This window comes from Gorilla gorilla, chromosome 1, assembly GCF_029281585.2.
Source record: "Gorilla gorilla gorilla isolate KB3781 chromosome 1, NHGRI_mGorGor1-v2.1_pri, whole genome shotgun sequence".
Lineage (NCBI taxonomy): Eukaryota > Metazoa > Chordata > Mammalia > Primates > Hominidae > Gorilla > Gorilla gorilla.
This window is the reverse complement of record NC_073224.2, coordinates 139,390,845-139,416,273: the sequence shown is the minus strand read 5'-3', so window position 1 is coordinate 139,416,273 and position 25,429 is coordinate 139,390,845. Positions and strand designations below refer to the sequence as shown.

General features: G+C 37.7%; 1 protein-coding gene across 9 annotated transcripts in view; it reads left to right on the top strand.

Annotated features, from left to right (window-relative positions):
* CDC14A (cell division cycle 14A) overlaps positions 1-23,243 on the top strand; it is a 176,562-nt gene extending 153,319 nt beyond the window's left edge. For 6 of the 9 annotated variants that reach the window (XM_019036044.4, XM_019035992.4, XM_063696586.1 and 3 more), the window contains 2 exons: positions 1,055-1,177; positions 1,895-2,426. In XM_019036044.4, the coding sequence (XP_018891589.4) occupies positions 1,055-1,177; positions 1,895-2,345 (574 nt within the window). In that variant the 3' untranslated portion in view covers positions 2,346-2,426. Of the gene's footprint in view, positions 1-1,054; positions 1,178-1,894; positions 2,427-7,790; positions 7,922-21,220 lie in introns of those variants that run through there. The other 3 variants (XM_019035893.4, XM_019035939.4, XM_055353124.2) reach the window with 2 other exon arrangements.
* Positions 23,244-25,429: the final 2,186 nt, after the last annotated feature.

Genomic DNA, 25,429 nt, shown 5'->3' with positions numbered 1-25,429 from the left:
AGAAGTCTTTGCCCTCAAGGAGCTTACATCAGGTAACGGAGATAGACAAATATCAGATGACACAATATGGTATAAGAGCTATGATTTACTATGAGAATATATGATGAAACATATATTGCTTGGGAACTCAGAGAAGGCTTGCTTGATGAGGTAACAGCTGATTGGACCATTAAAGGCTAAGTGTGATAGAAGTGGGTCAAATGGACATGGAAGATAAGAGGTAAAGGATGGGAAGGAGATGAGAAAATGCCATGGCAGGGAAAATAGTCTGTGCAAACTGGACAAACGTGTGGACGCTACCCATTCAGGGAACTCAAGGCATTCTTATGTAGCTGGAATAGAGATGTCTAATGGGAAAGTGTGGAAAGAAGGACCTGTCCAGATTTTGGAGGGGCTGCATATGCCAAGCCAAAGAGTTTCTATAGGCTTGTGGGCACAGAGGAAAGATGAAATGATTTAAACAGTGAAGTGACATGATTCACTGAAGGCTATTCACAATTTGAATTGTTTAGGAATAAGATTAAAAGATGCCACTCGTAGTCAAGGATAAGAAATAAAGATGGCCTCACCTAGGGTAGTTTGCAGGGTGAAAAGAAGAGGATGGATTTGACATATAAGAAGTGGAATCTAAGGTTGTGCTGAGGAATGAATACCAGTGGCAAAGAAGGGCAGTGGCCCAGGAAGACAGGATCATGGCTAAGAGCAGGACTTTGACTCCTGGGTTTGAATCCCAGGTCTGCTGTTCACTAACTGAGTGACTGGATGAGGAACTTTTCCTCTGTGTTTTTGTTTCCTCACTTGTAAAGTAAGGACAGCAATATTAGCTACTTCGTAGGGTTGTTGTGAGGACAAGCTGAGCTGACATCTTTAAGGTTCTTAGAACAGTGCCTGGCAGAGTTAGCGCTGTGTCAGTGGTGGCTGCCGCTGCTGTCATCACTATTAGGACCTGTCATGATATCTTTAAGATTGATTAATTTATCTTGTCCTAGTTAGTTGCTGAATGTTTAAGATAAGACTACTTTATTGTGACACTTTGCCATTTTTCTCTGCAAAGATTAAGTTCATCCCTGCAAGGATCTGCAGTTACTTTGAAGACATCAAAAATGGCACTGTCCCCTTCAGCAACGGCCAAGAGGATCAACAGAACTTCTTTGTCTTTGGGTGCCACTGTGAGAAGGTAATTTTTCTCTCCCTCTTCTAAGGTGCTGGTTTGAGGTAAAGGAAGCTTGCAGCAGGCGATGAGTTTAGCTGCAGTTTTTTCAGAGGAGGGGACAAGGGAGAAGAGGAGAAACCACGGAAGACCCTGTGATGTTCTGGGGCTTCCGTTCCTGTCTTGGGAAGGCAGGAGACAAGGTTGTGGAGGGAATGGTGCAAAGCATGCTCTTCTTCTAGAGAGTGAGCAGCTGGCTTAGTGTGATCCAGAAAATGGAGTTCAGTTGTATATACAAATGATATTGTCATTTCTCAGCTGACACGTATAGGCAAGGGAGAACTAACCAAAATGGGTAGGGATGTTTGATGTAGTCATGTGATTGAATATGTACTTAAGTCTGCTTTTAACGCTCCCCTTACATGGCCCTTTTCTTTACTTCCTACCCCAGGGTAAATAAAACTCTGTGATGTTCTATTTCAAGATCTGTAGTCAAAGTGTTTTAGCCAGTTTCTTGGGTCCTAGTTAACTGCTTTTGACAAAGCAACTTGATATGTATAACTCAAGGCTACATATTATCATAACACCAAGGGTGATGAAGAAGCCATCCTGACATCATTCACATTGATCAGATTCATCTTCATCATGTTCCCCTAATGTCATGAGTATGTGTTTTAGAAACGTGAGCTCTGTGTGATTGTACATTGTTTGTTTTTTCCCTCCTCACTTGTGTTTTCCATTCAGCTTTTCCATAAACTCCCGGCTAGCCAGTTCTCTAGGGAACTTGAATGCTGCAACAGATGATCCAGAGAACAAAAAGACCTCCTCATCCTCTAAGGCAGGCTTCACAGCCAGCCCGTTTACCAACCTCTTGAATGGCAGCTCCCAGCCAACTACCAGAAATTACCCTGAGCTCAACAATAATCAGTACAACAGAAGCAGCAACAGCAACGGGGGCAACCTGAACAGCCCCCCAGGCCCCCACAGCGCCAAGACAGAGGAGCACACCACCATCCTCCGACCCTCCTACACCGGGCTTTCTTCTGCTTCAGCGAGATTCCTGAGCCGTTCTATCCCTGTAAGTTCGCAGACACCACCTCCTGGTCCTCAGAACCCTGAATGCAACTTCTGTGCCTTGCCTTCCCAGCCGAGGCTGCCACCAAAGAAATTTAATAGCGCCAAGGAAGCCTTCTGAGCGATGCCTTCCCTCTGTGCTGTGAAACTGTCTATGCACTACATTCTGCTAGCTCCTCTTCAAGTAAATGCCAAGTCACAACTGGGTTTTCTTCCTTCCTTCTTTTTCTTCCTACCCCCAACTCCTTTTTAAGTAGTTTCTCTTAAAAGGGAAATAGCTTTCATTCTTTTGATTATGGGCATTGTTGACTTCAGTTACTTTTCAGTTATGTTTCCAATCACTCTGAATATCTGGTGCTAAGCCAGGAGCTGATTCATACAGTGGATAGCATTTGCTGGGGGTGTGCTGGTTTGGGGAATTATGGCTTTTTCTGCATCATATATCAGTGAATTAATTTTGGAGTATTGAAACGTGGAAGGTGCTGAGTGAACAGTATCTTCCTAGAACTAAGCATTAGGCCCTTGAATATTTCACCTCCTGCAAGGAACTGACCCAGAATAAAATAAGTGGCAAGTGGAAGATGTTTCTAAGAAGGGCTTATAGGTAGGTACCTGGGATGCAAGGTGGGGAGCAAGCAGAGTATCAGGAAGGTGTTTAAAAGTAGCCAGCACTCTTCTAGAGAAAGGTGGGAAGACCTCCAAACACATCTTACCAATGAGATCTCTATTTAGGTTACCAAGCTCTCTTTAACAATCAACAATACCTGGTAAGGTAAACTCTGTTGGTAAACTCCTATTATGAATTACTTTAATAACCTGTTTTGATTGCCTCTAGGGGTATTGAGATCTATAGGAATGTGAGTTTCGACTTGAGAGGAGCAAGGACAAATAGGAAGGAGAAATCAATTGTATGTATTAAGGAAATATGAAGCATGGTACATATACATACAGTGTTGCAACACTGATCGTACTCAGGGCATGGACAAGCCCTGGGTGTCTTGGAAGGCTCTGGCCTGGTGTCGCTTCACACTTGCTATTCTTGAAACGTTTCCTCAGCCATCATCTAGGGAGTGGCTGCTTCTGTAGAGAAGAGGGGAGGAGGAAAGGTGCTGGTGGCAGTGTGCTGCGTATGGCCCACTCAGCAAAACAGGAGCCCCGTGGTTCATTCTTAATGATATCTACTTTGTTTAGTTGACAGTTTAGAAACCATGAGGATGGGCCAGGCTCAGTGGCTCATGCCTATAATCCCAGCATCTTGGGAGGCCAAGGCTAGTGGATCATCTGAGGTCAGGAGTTCGAGACCAGCCTGGCCAACATGGTGAAACCCCGTCTCTACAAAAAATACAAAATTAGTTGGGCGTGGTGGCGCACACCTGTAATCCCAGCTACCATAAGGCAGGAGAATCCCTTAGAACCCGGGAGGTGGAAGCTGCAGTGAGCCAAGATCGTGCCACAGCACTCCAGCTGGGTGACAGAGCCACTCTCAAAAAAAAAAAAAAAAAAAAGAAAGAAACCATGAGGATGAGGATGTTTTCTAACATGAGAATGCAGTGTGTGTGTGTGTGTGTGTGTGTGTGTGTGTGTGTGTGTGTGTTCATGTGTGGTTGCATTAGATTCATTACCACTCTTGTCCCTACCTGAGACCTCTTTTAAAACTTTTTCCCTCTCTGTCCACTCTCAACCCATTCCCTAAGAGGAGCCTGGTGTATCTGATTTTCCCTGTCCTATTTTACAGGCATGAGCCACCATGCTTGGCCTTGGCATTAGTTTAGATTCTTTTACAGATTAGGGTCCCAGGAAATTGCCAGCCCATCTACCCCTTAATCTGATTCTGATCCCATGATCCCACTATAAAAATTGGGTGTATAGGTATCATAAAAACTTAAATCCATGTAACTAAGGATTAGATGTAAAAAGATAATATATTTACATTTTCCTAACTATATTTATAAATCATATACTTTCCAGCAGGCATTGAGTTCAGTCAGCATTTTCACATACCGATTGTGGATCAGCCTCTTCTTTTGGATCAGAATGCAGATCTTTCCATTTTCAGAAAAAGTGCTAGAGATATATAGATAATCATACAGTCATGTGCTGCCTAATGATGTTTTGGTCAATAACAGACCATGTATACAATGGTGGTCCCGTAAGACTATAATGGAGCTGAAAAATTCCTATTGTCTAGTGACGTCGTAGCCCTCGTAGGGTTATAACTGCAGTACTCATGTGTTGTGGTGATGCTGGTGTAAACAGACCTACTGTGCTGCAGCCACATAAAAATCTAGCAATACAATTATGTACAGTGCATAATATTTGATAATAAATACCTGTTACTGGCCTATGTATATACTGTACTGTACTTTATATCGTTATTTTAGAGTATACACCTTCTCCTTATTAAAACGAAAGTTAACTGTAAGCCTCAGGCAGGTCCTTCAGGAGGTATTCCAGAAGAAGGCATTGTTGTTATAAGAAATGACAGCTCCATGTGTTACTGCTCCTGAAGACCTTCCAGTGGGACAAGATGTGGAGGTGGAAGACAGTGATATTGATTATCCTGACCTGGTGTAGGCCCAGGCTAATGTGTGTGTTTGTGTCTTCATTTTAAACAAAAAATTTAGAAAGTAAATACTAAAAATATTTAAAATAAAAAAATAGGATAAGGATGTAAAGGAAGAAAATACTTGGTACAGTTACACATACAATGCTTATTTTAAGTGTTAATTTCAAGCGATTGGGAGTTGATAAAAACATTAAAAAATAGTAAACTAAGTATTATTACAAAAGAGTCAAAAGTTAAAACAATTAAGTTTATAAAATAAAAATGTTACAGTAAGCTAAGGTTAATTGATTATTCATGAAAGAAAAAATTTTTAATATAGATTTAGTATAACCTAAGTGTACAGCGTTTATAAAGTCTACAGTAGTGTTCAGTAATGTCCTAGGCCTTCATGTTCACTCACCACTCACCCACTGACTCACCCAGAGTAACTTCCCTTCCTGCAAGCTCTATCCATGGTAAGTGCCCTTTACAGGTGTACAATTTTTATACCTGTACACCTGTCTTTTATACCATATTTTTACTGTATATTTTCTATGTTTAGGTATGTTTAGACACACATACTTACCACTGTGTTATAGTTGCCTGCAGTATTCAGTAGAGTAACATGCTGTACAGGTTTGCAGCCTAGAAGCAATAGGTTATACCATTTAGCTCAGGTGTGTAGCAGGCTCTACCATCTAGGTTTGTATAAGTGCACTCTATCGTGCACACAGCAATGAAATTGCCTAAGGATGCATTCTCAGAATGTATCTTTGTCATTAAGTGATGCATGACTATGTAAATACCTTGCAGATTACATATGTAAAGGTATTGTGTAATCCACATTTATAGCTGAATGCCAGTAGCATTGGTAGCTTGACAAGAATAATGTTCTACTTTTTTGTTTTCCTCTTTGCTGGTAGAATCATGGGGGCAATTCTTTAGACAATTGTTAATCTCCCCTAATGATGTTTACATAACTTGATTTGGGTCTCGTTCCATATTTTGTTATTTCTTTTCACTTCTCCTCCTCCTCGTCCCTCTTCTGGCTAGAATAGAGTGATTTTTAAATAATTCAATTTAAGTAATAGTCTGTGTGGGCAGTTGCTGCCACTTCCCTTCTCCTCCCTCCTAAATTTATCATCTTATTGTAAAGAAAAGCATTTATAAATAGAATTATCAATACAACATTTTCCTCCCTCTCACCCTCCCTGGAAGTAAGAAGCAGCAGGTCTTTGTAGCAGACCTTCCCCCCTTTAACTTTGCTTAGAAAACCTCCTGTGAGAGGGAAAGCTCCAAGTCCTACTTCTGCTGACTTGTGGTCAAAAAGCTAAATTATGATGAAAACTCCCACTTTGTGTGGAATAAGATAGGAGATTATGAGTTATTTTTGTTTATGGTCCAGTGCAGCTTGTCTAATTATACTGGGTTTATTGTCTAAATAAGATCATACTTCTAGTTCTAGTACTTCTGAAGATGTGAGATTAGGAGCCTTGAAGAACTAGGAAAATCACTCACTAAAAATGTTTTAAAATTCTTAGGTAGGAAAATGAAGTCTGCATGGCAATATCCTCCCAGAACCTTTAAGAAAGACCCAGAAACTCTTAGGGGATGGGGGTTATGGGTATTTAGAGGGAATCTAATATTTTAAAAGCTACAATTAGCATCTCTTTTGAAAGCTGCAATTGCTCACTCACTTTTTGCAGCAGTTCAGCCCCCAGAAAAATGTAAAAATGATTTCCTTATTCTGTCATTAAATCGTTTAACACAGAAAACAAGAACAAATGTTAAGGATTCCTTATGGTTGTGACAGAATGCTGAGAAACAGTCAGATTTTATTTTTATTAATTTGTCCTCTTTTGCTAGTCTTGCAGTTTCTACTGCCCTGTGCAATGCACACACACAAGGTTACATTTTTGTTGACCCACTTACTGTAAAAAATGAGTTTCACTCCCTGACACTCAGAGGAGTTTTCAAATGCTTAAGAAATGAGGGACATGTGATTATGGTGTAGGTGGGGTGGAAGTATTTTATTAAATTGAAATTACTTGTGGTATCTGTCTTGAATATTTGCTATGCTTTATTTTTATGACACTTAATCACTGGATTACTAGTCATCTACATTGACCTTACCTGACCCCCAACTCTGAGTTAGTTCATGTTGCTTCTCCCATAAGCCTCTCTACATCCCACCTTGGTCTAAATCAGAATACTGTTTTTCACTCAGAATTTGCATCATCCACTAGACTATATGCTTTGTGAGGGCAGGGATGGTGCCTCTGGTTTTTATAGTTATATGCCCTGTGCATGGCATATATTAGGCACTCATTAAGTATTTGTTGATTGGATAAAATGATGGATGGTTAAATGAATGAATGCTCTGTAGCTTTAATAATAAAACTATACAAATAAGTGAAACTTATTATAGCCTGTAATAAGCTTTGTTATGCACTCTTCTATCTTAATCTTCAAACATTTGCAGGGATATTCTCATAGTGAAGGTTGTAGGTAATGTCAGTGGTGCCATTGTCTCTTGGAATTTTTCCTTTCTTCTCCATTCAGTTGCTTCCTCATCCCTGTTGTGTTTGAGTCTTTGGTGATCTTCCTAACTTGTCTCTTTCCACCTTTAATTCTTACTTTAAAGTAGGGTTGGCAAACTTTTTCTGTAAAGGGCCAGATAGTAAAGATTTTTAGCTTTGTGTCCCAACTATTCAACTCAATACATAAACGAAAAGTGTGGCTAATATTAAATAAAACTTTATTAACAAAAATAGGTGGTGGGTTGCATTTGGATAGTGAGCTGCAGTTTGCCAACCCCTGCTTTAAAGCATTGCCAGATAAGAGATACAGATTTCAACATCTTATTTCCCTGTTCAGAAATGACCAGTGGTCCCTTAGTGCTAGAACATAAATACTGACTTTCTTTGTTGAGCTTTCAGGCCCTCTGTACCGCATTTCTGTAGTATTGTATCTTTGCACCAGCATTTACCTTGCTTATTCTCTTGTCTTCTTCTCCCACAGTGTTCATGCCTACTGCTAGTCTTTAGGAAGCCCTTTCTTGGAAGCCCCCTGCTCTCCTTACCAATTTCTCATCTTTAAATAAAGACATATATTATCTCCCATGTCTTCTGTGAAGCTCTCCCCAGTAAGTGGAATCCACCCTATAATTAATACTTTATTTTATCATGTATGCTATTATATACATGAACATCTATATTTGTTTACATATTGTCTGTGTATGTAAGAATTGTCTCCAAATTTAAACTTCTTTTGCAGACATTTCAAAAAGTTCTTTTATAGTTCATGGTTTCTAACACAGTACTGGTCACAGGAGGGAATTAAAAATTAAAATACTCATTTGGTTGAAAGTTGAAAGCAAAATGGAAATGAAATATTGTGTGCTTCCTACTTTCCCTCAGCATTCTTATATGACAGTTGAAGTTGGCTTAAATGTAGTTCTCTTTTCTAGTGTTAGTAGCATTTTTATACTCAGTTGGTTAATGCTGCTCTTTGGTTATGAAGACTGTGTGGATGTTTTCCACCTCAAATTTGACAAACGTAAGAACAATCTTGGTAGCCTATGAATAGGTTAAGTTCTTCTGTGTTCTAACATCAGGCAGAATACGTATGTGTTTTAAGGAATTATTGGTCCTTAAAGTAGGACCTGGAATGAGATCAAAATATTAGAATCTAGCTTTATAAAATAACCAGTTTGATGAAAATCTGAGTGATTGGCAGTGCACTAAAGCATGGTTCATTTGTACTTTGGGATAATGTTAGTGCTGACAGTGATAAGCTACTTATTGATTGTTTGAATATCCATTCCCAGTAAAGTGCTGATACTTTCCAGTGGTATGTAGTAGTGTTTCCCGATATCAACTTGTTATCTTTTCCCTCTGCCTATTCTCCATTTTAAAAATTGGTCATCTTGTCCTGATTTTAAATAGGACATTTTTATTCATCTGCTTTTGTTGCTATTAAGAAATACCTGAGGCTGGGTAATTCATAAAGAAAAATGGTTTATTTGGCTCACAATTCTGTGGGCTGTACGAGCATGGCACCAACAACCTGCTTGGCTTTGCGTGAGTCCTCAGGAAGCTTACAATCATGGTGGAAGGCAAAAGGGGATCTTGTGTATCACATGGCAAGAGGGAACAAGAGAAAGGGAGGATGTGCGAGGCTCTTTTAAACCACCAGATCTCATGTGAACTCATAGAATGGGAACTCACTCATTACTGGGAGGACAGCACAAAGCCATTCATGAAGGATCCACTGCCATGACCCAACTACCTCCCACTAGCCCCACCTCCAACACTGGAGTCACATTTCAACAGGACATTTGGAGGGGATAAAACATCCAAACTATATCAATATTCATTTATTAATTCATATTAATATTGTTAAATATTAACTAGGTGTTAATATTTATTACAGTTAAAGGTACTAGCTTTCTATCCTCTTGTTGTATATTCATGTTGCTGTGGTTTTTCATCCTTCCTCTTTGTTGTGGCATTGCTTTAGATTTGATGTAAGTTTTCAGCTAAGGGATACTAACTACATATCAAGAACATGAGCTCAATCTCAGTATTGAACCACATCTTTGGCATTCATTCAACATTGCGATTTTTTTTCCCTTCCCAAGGGGACCTGAGAATGCTACTTGACAAAGCATCAAATTGTTATGAGGTCAGCATGGTTCGGATGATGCCTTTAAATATGCATATAAACTGTTTATATGTTTGCAGTATTTGTAGATATATGTAACTATAATTTAAGTATCCAGTGTTAAATAGTAGTTTATGTTAATTTTCTGTATGAAGCCTGTCAGCTGTTTTTGACTGTACATTTGAAAAGACTTGAAAACATAAAACTTGCTTTAAGTGATAAGGTTGATCAGAAATATATAATAGGTAAGGATTAATTTATATTTTCAATGTATTAGAGTTATGAATCACCCTGGTTGTTCAGCTTAATTTTATACTTTCTTATGTAGTGTCAATAATACTACTAGGTCAATAGAAAAGAGTCTTATTTTAATCTTGCGTCTTATTTTTTTGGCTAGGAGTAAAAGAAAGCAAGTGCTTTTTATATACCTATAAAAGCTGGCTAGGTGCAATGGCTCACACTATAATCCTAGCACTTTAGGAGGCTAAGGCAGGAGGATCACTTGAGGTCAGGAGTTTGAGACCAGCCTAGGCAATACAGAGAGAACCCGTATCTTAAAAACTGAAATTAAATGAAATGGAAACTTATCCAATTAATAAAGCTATAGCTAATATTTATGTAAGTGTCTAGCTTGAGCCTAGTATTTTTTTGGTAGAGCAAGGTGAGACAAATACATACAAGCCATTGTCCTCCACTAGATTAAAAACTTCATGCAGGCATCTTCTGGTAGAATTGATTTGCTCTCATTTTTCTGGTCCTTTCTATTTTTGCACTGCTGCCAGAATCCACTTAAAATACCAGTTTCCTAATGTAAGCCTTTGTTTAACAGCTTCTGTGGTTGAAGAATAAGACCAAATATTATAAGATTTTTCCTCTTTTTCCTGAAATTCTGTAGTTTCACCATAATATAGCTATATACAGATTCATTATTATTTATCTTGCCTGGCATCAGTGTGTACTTTCAATCTTAGGGCTGCTTTTTTAGTTATGGAAAATTCTCAGCCATCATTCTTCTTTTTTTTTTGTAGAGAGAGTGTCTTGCTATGTTGCCCAGGTTGGTCTCGAATTCCTGGCCTCAAGTGATCCTCCTGCTTTGGCCTCCCAAATTGCTGGGATTACAGGCTTGAGCCACCACACCCGGCTCCACTATCTTTTTGGATATTGCTTTACTGCCTTTCCCCTTATTTCCCTTATTTTCTCCTTTTGCAATAGCCCCACAATTTTTTTTTTTAATAGAAGGAGTCTCACTCTGTTACCCAGGCTAGAGTGCAATCTCAGCTCACTGCAACCTCCACCTCCCAGGTTCAAGTGAATCTCCTGCCTCAGCTTTCTGAGTAGCTGGGACTACAGGTGTGCACCACCACGCCTGGCTAATTTTTGTATTTTTAGTAGAGATGGGGTTTTGCCATGTTGGCCAGGATGGTCTCAAACTCCTTACCTCAGGTGATCTGCCTGCCTCGGCCTCCCAAAGTGCTGGGATTACAGGCATAAGCCACTGCATCCAGCCAATAGCCCCCAAACTTATATTGGAGCCTTTCAATCTGTCCTCAATATATCTTACCTTCTGTTTTATATTTTTCAGTTCCTAAGCTCTAGCTGTATTCTGATTGAATTCCTCCTATTATTTTCAACTCGTGAATTTTCTTTAATGTGTCCATTCTGGAGTATATCCCCCAATCCACTGACCTTTGATTTCAGGGGCTATATCTTTCTTTTCCAGCATTTCTAATTTGATCCTTATGATAGCCATCTGTTATAATTTGGGCCCACCTGTTTTTGTTTTATGGCTTCTTATTCTTTTTATATGTGTGTGTGTGTGTGTGTGTGTATATATATATATATATATAAATTTTTTTTTTTTTCACCTGAAGGATCTCAGGTGATAAGCCATTTTGATATTGCTTTGCTATTTGCATTTCATCCTGTGAGAGTTTGCCTTGTGGTTGCATACTTCGTCAGTTCTCATAATGTTCATTTGCCTTGTGTGTTAGGGAATTTGGTTGGTAGGTTCAGATGGGATGGGAGTGTTGGTGTGTTTCTCTCCTCTTTCTCTCTCTGTTTTTCCCTCCTCGTCTGCTGGCCTTCTTGTTGGCTCTGCCCGATCATCTAGGCCTTTCAGTCTAGAAACAGACCTTAATGACCCAGGCTTCCATCTCTTGGTGAGCTCCTCCCAGGCTTTCTTCTCAGGCAGGGATGTGGCTCCACCTCAGCCCTGGCCCGAGGGCAGGGGTCCCAATTTCTCTCAGCCTCCTTCCCCATGTGGGAGAGCCTTACTCCACCCCTGATTTCAGGCCAGGGGCTTTCGACCTATGTACCCACATGAATGGAACACCCAGCCACCTCTGCAGGCTTCCAGCTGTGTAGCCAGAGTCCCACCACTGTCTTGATTGTTTCTGGGTCACAAAGATGTTGATCTTGCTTTTAATTTCTGCTGTGCCCTTTCTTTCTTCTTCATCTTTAAAAAATATTTAATGCATGCATCCAGAGGGTAGTTTGGAGTGTACCATCTCGACATGAAGTAGGTCCAGTCTCTGCAGCTTGCCGTTCAGTGCCTTTTTCAGCTTTCCCCAACCAGCTTTCCAAACTCATTTCCCTCCACTCCTGAGCATGAACCTTCTGCTTCTGCCAGGCAGTTTCTTATGTCCTTGAACGTGCATGGCTCCTCCTACCTCTGTGCTTTTCTTACATGCTATGTCCCCAACTTGGTCTCCCTTCCTCCCTCCCTTTGCTTCTCACCTCCTTTCCATCAGGAGTTGGGCTAAGTCTAACCTCCTCCTCTGTGAAGCCTTCCTTAATCTCACCAGACCATAGCAGTCATGATGTTTTTTGAAGTCATTCTGTTTGTATTGGTTATTGGCCTTCCTCATCCCTCTTTCGTATTGAGAGTCACCTATCTTGTGGATGTGGGCCTTGAATCCCCACTGAATTCCTTGATTGAGATTAGAAAATGTCTTTTATTTTTGTTATCTCCAAAGCATCTGGCATTGAGCTATGCTTACCTGTTTGATTGTGGGTATACTCAGTCCATACTTGCATCTTTTCTAATACTGTGTATGTCATTTGTTTCTTCCAAAAATTTGAATTTTACTGTGTGTGCACATGTGTGTCAGATCTTTAACTTAGAAAGGCATATTTTTATTGCACCTTCCTCTTACACACACATACACATACATGTGGATGTGCATGCATGTGCAAACAAGCACAGACACCACGTGCACATTGCTTGTAAAATCATTGGATTTGCCCGTAACAGAAACCTTTGGTAAATGACGCAGGCTCTCCTTGATAGTGAATGTCTAAACAACTCAAAGGTTGATATATGTGGGAGAGAACTGTTTTTATCAGTTTAGAAGTAGATATTTTTCTCTCTTGGGCAGACTGTTGTGAGTCCTTCAGCCTTCTGTTATGAAAAAGCAGTAGACTGTAAGAGAAAATCATGAAGTCTCAATTTGAAAGTGAGCAAAATAAGGTTGACCCATTCTATCTCATTTTCCCTTATTTACTCTTTAAGTACACATTACTTACTCTCTGGTAGCTCCTGAATCTTTATGGTTAAGAGGGGAAAGGCTGTGTTCCCATTTCCTATTAGGAACCTCGTTTCCATGCTCTCCTGTCTTTTGAAAACATCATTCAAGGATACTCATATCTTTTTGTCCTCATCACTGTTATTACCTCCCTTCATCCCTGGAAGACTTTTGCTTCTACTTTTTAGCTGCCTGGGCACTGCCAACATTCTGGACAACTGTAACATTTTTCTAATCATTATCATCATCCACTGTTTCTTGAATACCTTCTATGTGCCTGGCATGGTATTAGGTACTTTATATCCATTATCTTATTTATTTAACCTGCTATTTACAGATGGGGAAATCAAGACTCAGAATGGCAATAACTTGCCCAAGGTGTCACAGTGATCTTATTTTAAACTTTCTTAACTTCAGTTATCTTTATTTTTGTTCACTTGAAAATTCATTGAATAAACCTTCTTATTGCTTAGCACATTGCTTCTGACATCTTGAATCCTGCCAGCCTCCTTTAAACATTTCCCCCTCCTCCTAACTCTGCTCCATGACCTCTTTCTGACCCTGCCTGTTTCCCCAGCCATCTCAGTTCACCTCTTTCCTTCTACAGCCTGCATAGTCATTTTTGCTTCCTTTTTCCAACATTCTCACTGCTACTTGGACATTCTGTAACCACTTGATTACCAGCCTCCAAAATTAGATCAATTCAACCATCTGTTGTATCTGTTCCTCATCTCTCTCCTGTGAGCACTGTTGGAGAAAATCCTATAACTTTGCCAATTGGCTCCATCTCAAATGTGTTTCTAATTTACCCGGCCCTTCAGTGCTCCTAATTAGTTGTTTTATCCCTTTTTTGGCTCCTTTTCTCTTCCCCACCTGGTTGTTCCAAAACTTTTTAACATTTTTCACCAACACAACCCCTTCCTGATCTCCAGAGCCAGCTGACCCTGCTTTGAGATCTGCTAAGAACATAGAATTTATCAGAAGTAATTTCCTCTAACTTCCCTCTTCTCTGTCTCAAAGTTTATCTGCATCTGGACTCATCCATTTCTTCCTTCCCTTTTAATTCCAAAGAAACTCTACTGTTTTCCAATGATAACTCTACCTACCTGTACTGTTCTTTCCAGAATCTTTCATGAAGTTGCCCTAACCACTTCCTTCTCCTTTTGTATCTTCAGCCTCTTACCCTCCGTTTGCAGGACTCCTCAACTGCAAATGTGCACATCCAAGTTGGTAGGCTGGTGGGGGCTGGGGAGGAGTCTTCCCTTGGCCCTGTCTTCTCTCACAGTTTCTCCTTTATGGCCACACTTGGGGAAAGAGAAGCCTGCACTTCCCCCTCCCTTGTCTCTTTGGTACTCCTCCGCTCTACAGCTGGGAGGTGGCCCCTCATTCTGGTGAAAGTCTCTCCCGCAGATTACTGCTGACTTCTTCAAGGCCAGATCTGATGGGCTCCTGTTAGTCCTTCTACTCCTAAGCCTGTCCCTTAATGATTGTCCTTACATTGGCTCTTTCTCTTTGGGTAACCTCCTGAGCATTGGACCTACACTCCCAGCTTCCTCTGGGTGTTACCTGGGATGGAGAGAATACAGGTTCCTTCCATTGCCAGCTCCTCTTTGGTTTCCTAGCCGAATCATCTCATCTTTATTCATCCAGTCATCCAAGCTAGACATTTGGAGTCAGCTTTTACACTACTTCTGCCTGCCTTTCCCTTGTCACACCAGTCACTAAGTCCTATCAAGTCTCCCTCTAAAATGCCTCTGTCCTTCCATTCTTACCACTGCTGCCTTAATTGGGGTCTTCATGAACTATCGCATAGCCCTTTCTGTCTTCCTGTCTCTTACCTTTAATCTTTCCTCTATACTGTTGCCAGTGTTAAATTTCTGAGACACAGAGCTAATCAAATCCTTCTCATGTTGGGCTTCGTTCAGTGGCTGCACTCTGCCTACTGGGTCAAGTCTGGCTCCCCTGGCTTGGCATTCAGGGTTCTTCCCTGTCGGGCTGTGTGCCTCCCTGCCAGCCTCCTCTCCAGCAGCTCTACCTGGCACGACCTGCCTTAAGCCTGAACCCTAGCACTTGCAGTCCACTCTGCTTTCCCTCGTTTCTCTGCTTGATTTTATATTTCTTGACCTGGCTGGATAGTTATCTTTTTGATAAGCATTTGTGACCCATCTAAACAGAATGGCTCTTCCTTTCTCGACTCTCCTAGGAGCGCTGACGCTCTCATATTATAGTCAGTTATACATGATTCTCTCTCTCCTCTGCTTTTCTTTAAGCTTCTCAGAAACATCTCTGTTTCCTGAGGTTCCACAGTACAGTATAAGTGCCTAATAAATACTTATTGAACTAAAAGTCAGATAATGTATCTGGGTTTGTGAATGTTAAAATGTTTAGGAGCCTGGGTCTCATTGTTAGCATATGAAGCACTAACAAAAAACAAACAAGTTTCCAGCTTTAGCTTTAATATACGGTAATCTGGGAGTTGTGTATTTTTTTTCTAGAAATGTGGCTTTACTAAAATAAGAGAAAATAAATTTTAACTGAGTTTGCATCAATATAATTTTGGTGTTCAGATGAACTGAAAACACTCATGTAATGGTTGGCTGAGTCAAGCTGGGTGTCAACAATCTGTCATCTAACAATTGAGCTCTTTGTGATTGTTGAAAAGCATATATTAAATTTCTCCAGAAAAAAGAATCTATTAAAAATCATGTAGGAAGGTGAAAGACTATTTTATGTAGCATTATAATAAGCCCAAATTGGCTTTTTAAGTCTTGAAGTCCCTGAAATGCACAGAGAACACTATGGAAAAATGTATACACACCTTTCGAACCTGATTTTAACACAAACCTTCATCCTTTTATCTTAATATGATGCCAATAAAACCATACCCAGCTACATTTCATCTAGTGTTATTGGAGGAAATATGTATCATATTAACAGAGGCAAATTCTTTCAGTATTGTACATGTTGGGTACAATATACACTACTTGGGTGACAGGTGCACTAAAGTCACAGACTTCGCCACTATACAATTCATCCATGTAGCCAAAAACCACTTGTACCTCAACACCTATTGAAATAAAAAAATAAAAAATACTTTCAGTATTGTGAATCCACAGTTATGGGAATAAGTATCAATGCACACATTTTATGTGTTAATTTGTAAGCAATACAAAAACTGGAAACTCTATTACAAAGGCTTAAAGAGACATAGGAGTACAGAGGCAGTTATGGGTGTATTTATTTTTCCTCAGTGTTGTATTTGTTCATTAAAACTTAAAACACTATAGTTATATATAAAATACCATGTTGCCAAGCATGTATTTTTTCCTTTAATTTCAATCACATTAAAACAAACCATTTTTATTTTAGGTGCTTTTTGCCTCTGTGGTTAGAACTTAAACCAGGGATAACTAGTACACTATTTTTTATTCCTTAAAGGACTGGGGAAAATGTAGGAAAGAAAATGTCAGTGTGGCAAAAAGTCCATGAACATTTTGAATCAGGATTTTGACCTTAGTAGGATGCTAACATTCCAGGCCATTGGATCCTTTGATTCAAGTTATTTGAACATTAAGACATCGTTACATTCATTTGCTGTCAAGGACCTTAATCTTTCATTATTCTTTATAATTTGCTGTTTTTGATAGCTAACATGTTTTATTTATTAACCATCTGTACAATATTTATATCTGTAATTATTAGACATTTTCCTGCCATGATTAGGTAACTGGGCTGTTTAAAAAAGAAACACCTCCAGAATAGCTAAAATTTTAAAGTTACTACCTACATCTGCCAAAACAGATTAGTAGCAGATTTCCAGAACAGAACAAATTGTCTTGATCTCCTTACCTAACACTTTGTTTTATGTCAAATCTTACTGCTTTCAGGGAACAAGACTTCTTGATGGAAGCTTATATTTTGACATAAAAATTTTGGGGGCTGCAAATGTAAGGCAATTTTATCCTTATTTTTCAGGTTGAATATTGCTACATTATTAATTTTATGGTATTCATACAATAAGAATACCACATATTCATAACAAACTTGATCTGGTCCTAACTCACTATAACTCTGTTGAGCTTACTAATTAAATGAGCTTGAATATTATATTTGAGAAATTAAAATCTCTTGGTTATATAAACAAGGGCTAACTTCTAAAATAATATTTGTACTTCAGGTATAAAAATTATTTTCGCTTTCTTTATAACCATCTTCACTGTCATTGTTATAATTTACTTTGTATTTCAGATTCATTAATTCATTATTGTAACAACTGAAAACATTGGCCAATCAGAATTAAAACTTTAATCAACTCATAATACTTAAGCATGGATGTTCTTATAATGAAAATTTCTTTTAAGTTTAGAATATTCCTGAAAATTCTTTGAATTCAGGCCTGATGAAAATCATTCAAAAATGTATTTATCTTTTAATGCAACAAATATTTTTTTAATAATTTTTTTATTCACTCAGAATCATATCTTGCCTAAGGTCATTATTTGTCTATGTTAGGGTGATAGAGAATGTTGGATTGAATATGTAGTGATCACAAGGCAAATGCTCGCTGTCTTGAGACATTAAACTATGGTAGCTAAGGGTTTGAGCTTTAGAGTCAGACTGCTAGGGTTCAAATTCCAGCTCCACCAATTCTTAATTACATGAATTGGGGCTAATTACTGCTTTGTGCCTCAGTTTCCTCATCTGTAAAGTGGGTTGTCTGAAACATTTAATGTGTGAATATGTATAAGATGTTTAGAACTGTCCTTAGCATATAGGAAGTACTCAAATATCTAGTTCAGAATAATTGATGTGTCAAGTAATATATCTAATTTGTTAAGAAGTTCAGCTAGTTGTATTTAATCTATTTTTGAATACGAAAATCAATAGCAATAATATTGTTCATGGAATTCAAAATGCAAATGCAATTTTACTATAAAATGTAATTTTACTATAAAAATTAAAAATGCTAGTAACTGGCTATTGTCTTTTCTGGGATATTAGTAATTTTACAATACATGGACATTTGGAAAACGTTGTATATAGTTGGTAGTCCTACCTGTGACTACAAAAAAAGCATGAAGTTATGCTTTGTTACGATGTGTATTAGGTCCCACCAGTCACTCATCTGGCTTATCTATCTATCCTGTCTAAGATTTGAAATGGAGAGTACTTGTGTTTTTCCTTGAGGTTTCCTCAACTGTGGCTGAGTACAAATGACCCAGAGAGACCGTCAGCACAACCCCATAGGATAACCATGTGATACCTGAAGTTTAAATATTCCTGTCATCCAACACTGTTGCTCCCTGAATAGAAAGGTCTCACAGTGTTAGTTATGCTTTTGTTAAGTGAATAGATCTTGGAGACTTGAACAATTCTCTTCTCCCCTTAGTGTATTTCTTTCTTTCTTTTTTTTTTTTTGAGACGGAGTTTTGCTGTATCACCCAGGCTGGAGTGCAATGGTGTGATCTGAGCTCGCTGCAATTTCCGCCTCCCGGGTTCAAGTGATTCTCCTGCCTCAACCTCCCGAGTAGCTGGGATTACAGGAATGTGCCACCATGCCCTGCTAATCTTTTGTAGTTTTAGTGGAGATGGAGTTTCGCCATGTTGGCCAGGCTGGCCTTGAACTCCTAACCTCGGATGATCCACCTGCCTCGGCCTCCCAAAGTGCTGGGATTACAGGTGTGAGCCACTGTGGCCCCCTTAGTGCATTTGTATTAAGATTTTTATTTTAGATTGAAAATGAAAGGAAGTTAATTTGTTACAAAATACTGATGTCAGAATAATTTGCTGAACCCTTTTTACTGATCTTTTATTTCCCTTTCCTTTATACCATATAAAGAAACCATGGAACATGTTTTGTTTTGAGGACTTTGGTATTGTATTTTTATCCTCTAGTGCTTAATAGATACAACTGATGTTCAGTAATTATTTGTTGAATGAATTGAACTGGTGGGACAGAAGGTCAATTCGTTGGCCAAATGGTGTCATCATTTGTTTGCAGAGACCTGCAGGGCCAGTTAGGCAACATACGAGAGCAAATTACGGTGTTGGAAATAGTGGGGCTTGTGGTGAGCTGTATCTGAGGCTAGATTAAACACCAGCCAGAGTTTGTGAGCTCTGTGTGGAAGTAAAGGCTTTGGACAGAAGACTAATGAATATATTCTCCACATGAATAATAGAAATCTTTAAAATGTTCTAGACTTTCTGTTTTCCAGTTCACTGGGTACTGTGATTCACTAAATAAATATGTAAATAAATGAATATATATATGTGTGTGTTTATATATATAAATATATGCACACACACATATTTGCCCCTCTATATTGATGTACATATGAAATACTTTACCCTGTAAAAAAGTTGGTTTAACAAAGGTCGCTTGTCTAATGTTTATTTGCTACATCTCTGTTTATTGATAATTGATGGAGCTTGCAAGAACAACTTTGTTCTAAGTTATATGCAGTTTGAAGAATTTCTGATTTCTGTTAGTGATAACATGCACAACTTTACTAATCAGAACAAAAGTAAAAGTTAAATATTCTCAAGAAAGCACTAGCTGAGCTACACACACACACATACATGCACAACATACCTTTGTGGCATTCTTATAGCTGGGGGACTTAACTGGCTCTGCCCTCTGACTGCTTGCCAGACTTAGAAGAAACTGAGAAAAAGCAGGTAGAAAAATGTTTATGCTCTAATTGCGAGTGTGGTAGCTGGCGTCCCTCAAGTGGAATGTATATGGGCTTCAAGGCTTTTGACCAACTTCACTGGACTTTCTTAGGGTCTTACCTCTTTTATTCGCACTGTGGGTTCAGGTATATTTATAGTATAGTGCTCGATTCTTGATCATCTCACACCTATTTTGAAGTATTAGCATGAACCACATACAAGAAAGTCAATAGCCAAACCTTTTCCATTCTTCCTACAGCTCTTGAAACTGGCAGCCTTGAGAACCACCCATTTCCCTTACTACCTCTCACCTAAGCCTTTCCTGGTGCATGATGTTAACTTTACACTATGTATATTACTATTTAATGTCAACACCGCTGTCTTTTCATTTCACATCTGTTATGACATTGTGGCTTTCGCCCTTTGCGGTCAGGGACCATAACTCTTTGACATACTGTGTTAATAGGGACTTACTCAGGAACAGCCATTTGGCTGTTCATGGGGTGTAAAATTCACTGCAGTTTTGAAGCTGAGAAAAGATAGCTTGAATCCTTTTGTAAGTTCTTTGGAAAATGGACAGATTCTTTTTTACTGATGACCTATATCATCACCAAAATGGACCTGTCTTATAATTGACTAGACCTGTTAATGAAATGTTACAGACTAATTTGAGAAATAATTATTGGGTGGGAGAAAAGGGCATTTACTAGAAAATCAAGTAAACTTTGTTATCCTCAGGCATTTAATTGGAAGAATTGAGCAAAAAATTTGTTAATGTTTAGATTGATTTATGTTCCTTTTTCTAATCACTGTTTCCTGCTAAAAAAAATAACTGTTTGGCAAACTTTCTGTAACTCTCTTTATCTTTTCCTGGTTTATGTCTGTTGTCCCAGGCATTCTGATTACATATCCCAATCACAATCCTTTTATATGTTAGTATCTAATGTGATGTGGAAGAATTTGTATGGTTTACTTGAAAATTGCCTATTGTTTATTAAATTCCGACAGCAAGACTCTTCTGCATAAATGTTTTTGGGTCTTAAGATCAGATTTCAAGCTGGTAGTACTTCATTTCCCCTTAAGGGAAAGGATGTGTAAGATATGTATAAATTCAAGCATTCTTAAGGAATTTATTTTAATGGCTGCTAATTCTACTGCATTAGAAACATGCCATTGATATGTACTGAATTAAATTTAAGGATATATCATCTCAAAGTATATTCTAGTAATCTTTAATTAGTTAAAAGTATCTTTTAATATTTTTAAGTAAAACTCATTAATTGCAGAAATGCTTAGAGATGAGTTTAGGCTACCTACCGATTTTTAAATTAAAACTTAATTTTTTAATCACTATAAATAAATTAGTAAACCTTTTAAAATATAAAGTTTTCTTACAATCACTTTGCATAATTGAATATCTCATTCTTACTTAGCTAATGCTTTGTGTCTCCCGTCTTTTTGTTTCTGTTTTGGCTTAGTTTATTTCGTTGATCTCTAAGCTGTCTTGTGTGGAAGGGAGAAGCGGCATGACTTGCTAGAAGTTTTACATGTGATGGAATTTAACCTCAGTTTATGTCTCTCCCTGCACAGTCCCTTCAGTCTGAATATGTTCATTACTAAGGCCTTGCCACTCCAGTGAAAGCTGTTCCTCTCTTAGACACAATTTCTTCATCTGGACGAGCAGTGGAGAGGGAAAGCAACTTCTTGCTGGAAGAATATCTCTGCCTTCCTACCTTAAATTAAAGAGAGCACTAAGATAACACCTTCAAGAGACTTGAAAACAGAAAACTGGTTAATGACTACTATAAATGCACTGAAACTATGTTTATGGAGATTTCCATACTTTTAAAGACAGTTTTAATGTTGAATTTGGTATTTTGAAAGGTTATTTTTAATGTATTTTGGTAATACATTTATTATTATATTTACATGTACAGTGTTACATTATATATGTATTGTGAACTTTAAAAGACTTTTGATAAATTTATAAATATATAAAATTATGTAAAAACTAGACTATATTTTGATTTAGATTTTCCTGCTGTTTGCTACCAAAAATTTGTATTTTAAATCTGTTTAGTTTTAGTATGGTTTTGTCTCTAATGAATAAATAATTCCTTCTTATTAAGAAGAAGTAAGGGAGAACGTTTTTAGAAAGTGACTTTTATGCTCCCACTATAAATATGGCAGGTCAGTTCATTCTTTTGGGAAGTCAGTTTAGTTACACTGAGTTTATCCAAGTTTATCTCTACCAAGAGTATAATGGCATGGGATGGCTTATTTAGGACAATTCCCTTTCCCATTGTTTTTGTTGCTGAGCCAATTTGAGTTAGTTTTGCATCCTGGGGAGCTTTAAAATACAGCATGCAGTGGAAGATCAGAATTCACTGAATATTTCTTCTGAGAGCATGGTTTCATGGTTTTTCTCTATGAAATGACTCAATATTCCAAATGTTTTTTTCCTTCCTCCTTTCAAAAGAGTTCTTAACCCAATTGGGATATCCTGCTTTGGGTGTGAGGTTGTTGTTGCCTGTAATCACACATGGTTTGACATCAGTTTTAAATCAATGGAGAGAAAAAACTGAAAAAGATGCTGCTGAGTAGTTCTCTGTATTAAAGGAGATATTTTTAAAACAGGGTACAACCCCCTGCTGCACACGCTAGCATATCTGGAACCTACTATGAAAATGAAAGGACCCTTATAGGTACTCACAGCCCTTTCATGTAAGTATGATCTGATATTTAGGTCTTCAGAAGCCTGTAGGTTTCATTTCTATGAGGAATCGAGGAGCGTTACATCCTGATATCCTTCCAGGCTGCTTAAGAATGGACTGCTTCGACACTGAAAGTGCTAGTTAAATGGATTCATATGAAGTGCTTTACTCCCAACCATTGAGTTATTTATAATGTATTTATTAGGGGAGGGTACCTTGAGTCTATTATATATGCTTCATCAAAACATCTTGTTCATGTTTTATGTTTTTAAAAAAGGCATTTGAATGAATGTTTGACTCAGGTTTGTTAAATTAACCTTCAGTAACTGCAGTACCAAAAATTACACTCAACTGATGAAAAAAATGAATTGTATGATTTAGGAATCAAAAACTAAAATAAGTGGAATTATGTATCTTTTCTAAAGTTAAAAAAGTAAAATATTTTATTATGAGTTATTATAAAAATTGGTTAATTGTATAGGAAGATGACAGTATTTTTTTCAAGTTATCATAAAAAGTAATTCAGATGACATTTGAGAAGTAGGGGAAAGGGAATCATGTTGACAGTTTTAGTTCTGTGAACACTAATTTGTGTGACGCTGTTAAAATGATTGTAAAGTTGACTACTGTAAATTTCCCATAATTATGTGTGTATATGTGTCATATGTATGTACATGTACATGTCTAAAAATTACTTTACACATGTGCATACATAGACACACCAAGAAGTGGATGTATATAATATAGAAAGTATATAGCAAAGTAATTTTACTCTGATAATAAAAATTGTTTGACATGTATTTTGTTATGAATAGTTTATCTTCCAAAAGATATTTTGCTCTATTTTAAAGTGTAGAAGAATACACTGCTAATAAATAATAAAAGTTTTATTCAATTTACTTATTTTTTGGTGTTTATAATTTGAATTTTTGAGTTATCAATGTACTGAAGTCTCTTTATAATTTTATTTTTGGTTCAGTGTGGTCAGTGCCTTGAGTGTTTCAAGATCTCTATTCTGGATTTTAGTTTAGCTTTTATTGACTTTCTAGGTTGTGGCCATTGCCTGAAATACATGACAGTGAGCTCACAGAAACCTTATACTTTGAATTTCACAAAAATCATATAATGTTAGGTTCTTCCTTGCTTTCCCTTTATTTTTTTTACTGTCAATAAAATACTGATCCTGATCAGTGTTTTGGGTCCTGCTTAGTCATTTATGACTTCTGATGACTATTGTGTGATTGGTCATCAGTTCCTTTTGAAAAAGAATGCCATTTTTCCTAAATGAGAAATTATAGAAATAAATCAGTTAGAAGAAACCTCACACCTGTTGGATCTATGCCCTGAAAAGTCAGCTTGGGAGGAAGAAGCTACACTATTTATTGGAGATATTTTATATAGTAAACTGGATCTCTTTGGGTTATGATGTTTCTGAGGTTTTTTTTCTTAAATTTTTTTTTTTTTTTTTTTTAGAATGCAAAGGAAAGGTTGTGGGTGAGAAGGTAGTTTTACATTTGGAATTGGGAATCTGCAAATAGCTGTCCTAACAACACTGCATGAAACAATTGGGGTACCAAGGTTTTCATAGGACCACATCTTAAAGAAGGAGATTTCTTATGAATTAATGAACCTCTTTCACAGGGCAGAAGGAAATCTCTTTTTGTACAGATTGGGTTTTTATGAAAAAGAAAGTAAAAAAACAAATCAATTAGCTGGTTTCAACAGATTTCTCACCTATTGAGTTTACCTGTTTCTTTTTTTATCCTTAGATGTAAAATGATTTATAAATCTCAAAACACACCTGGGAAAACTATCTATGTGATTCAAATATAGCAGGAACATGAATTTACCAACTATACACAAATGTATTTTGAAAATTGTTTTTACTTCTATGCTTTCTTCAGTGACATGTTAAACCATTAATATGTTGAGTCTAATTAAACCAGTTGTTAGTATATAAGCTGAACAGGACTCCATGGGCTTCATGTCATATAAGAAGTCTGTACTCGTTCCAAAAGTCATAAGGCAGAGTCCCCTTTGCAACACTTCGCAAAGCAAGAATTTGGTCACTGTATGTCTCCTCAGAAGATTAATTAGGGACAATTCCAATTACAGAAGGATATAATTTACAGTAGAAAACTCCTTTATTTACACATAGGTTGCATAGGGTTGACAACTATGGCATATAATGGAAAGTAGAAAATAATTGTATTAAGTTATTTTGAGCTGAATTGAAATGTTAATATATTCCCACCCAGTTCCCTCTCTATGGATTGAATTATGATAATCATATCAAGAAGGAGAAAAATAGCTTTTCTCAAGAATGTTAAACTTTTTTTTGTTAAGTACAAGTAGAAACTTACATTAAAAGACTAGTTTTAATGCGAAATGTATTTGGAACAGGTTTTAAGTGGACAAACATAAATTAGCTGAACTTCTCACTCTCCATGCCTCGTTTTAACCTGCACGCCACCAAAATCAAAGTAAATCACATCACCACTTGCGGTGTCTTCTTTGGTTCGAATCAAGTTGACCACGCATTTTTGAGAAGTTGTACTCCAAGTGAAGAATGGGGCATGGTAATAACTGTAGAAATGACTCTACCTGCAAATATTTACATTAAAACTTCAGATTTGGGGGTAGTAATCTATCAAATATGTAGTCATCCCTCCATATCCATGGGGGATTAGTTCCAGGACCTCTGCGGATACCAAAATCAGAGGATGTTCATGTCCCTTATATATAACGGTGTGGTGTTTGCATATAACCTATGCACATCCTCCTGTATACTTTAAATCATCTCTAGATTACTTATAATATCTAATACAATGTAATACCATGTAAATCATTATTATATTGTTTAAGGACTAATGACAAAAAACGTCTGTACATGTTCAGTACAGTAGAGGTGCAATTTTTTTTCCCCTGAATATTTTTTATCCCTGGTTGGTTGAATCTATGGATGTGGAACCTATGGATATGGATGGCCAACTGTATTTTCTTTATTTATATTATGGCTGTCTTCCAAAAGGATCTGAAGTGGCTTCATAGAACCAAGCAGGTGTACCATAGGGAGAGTAAACAG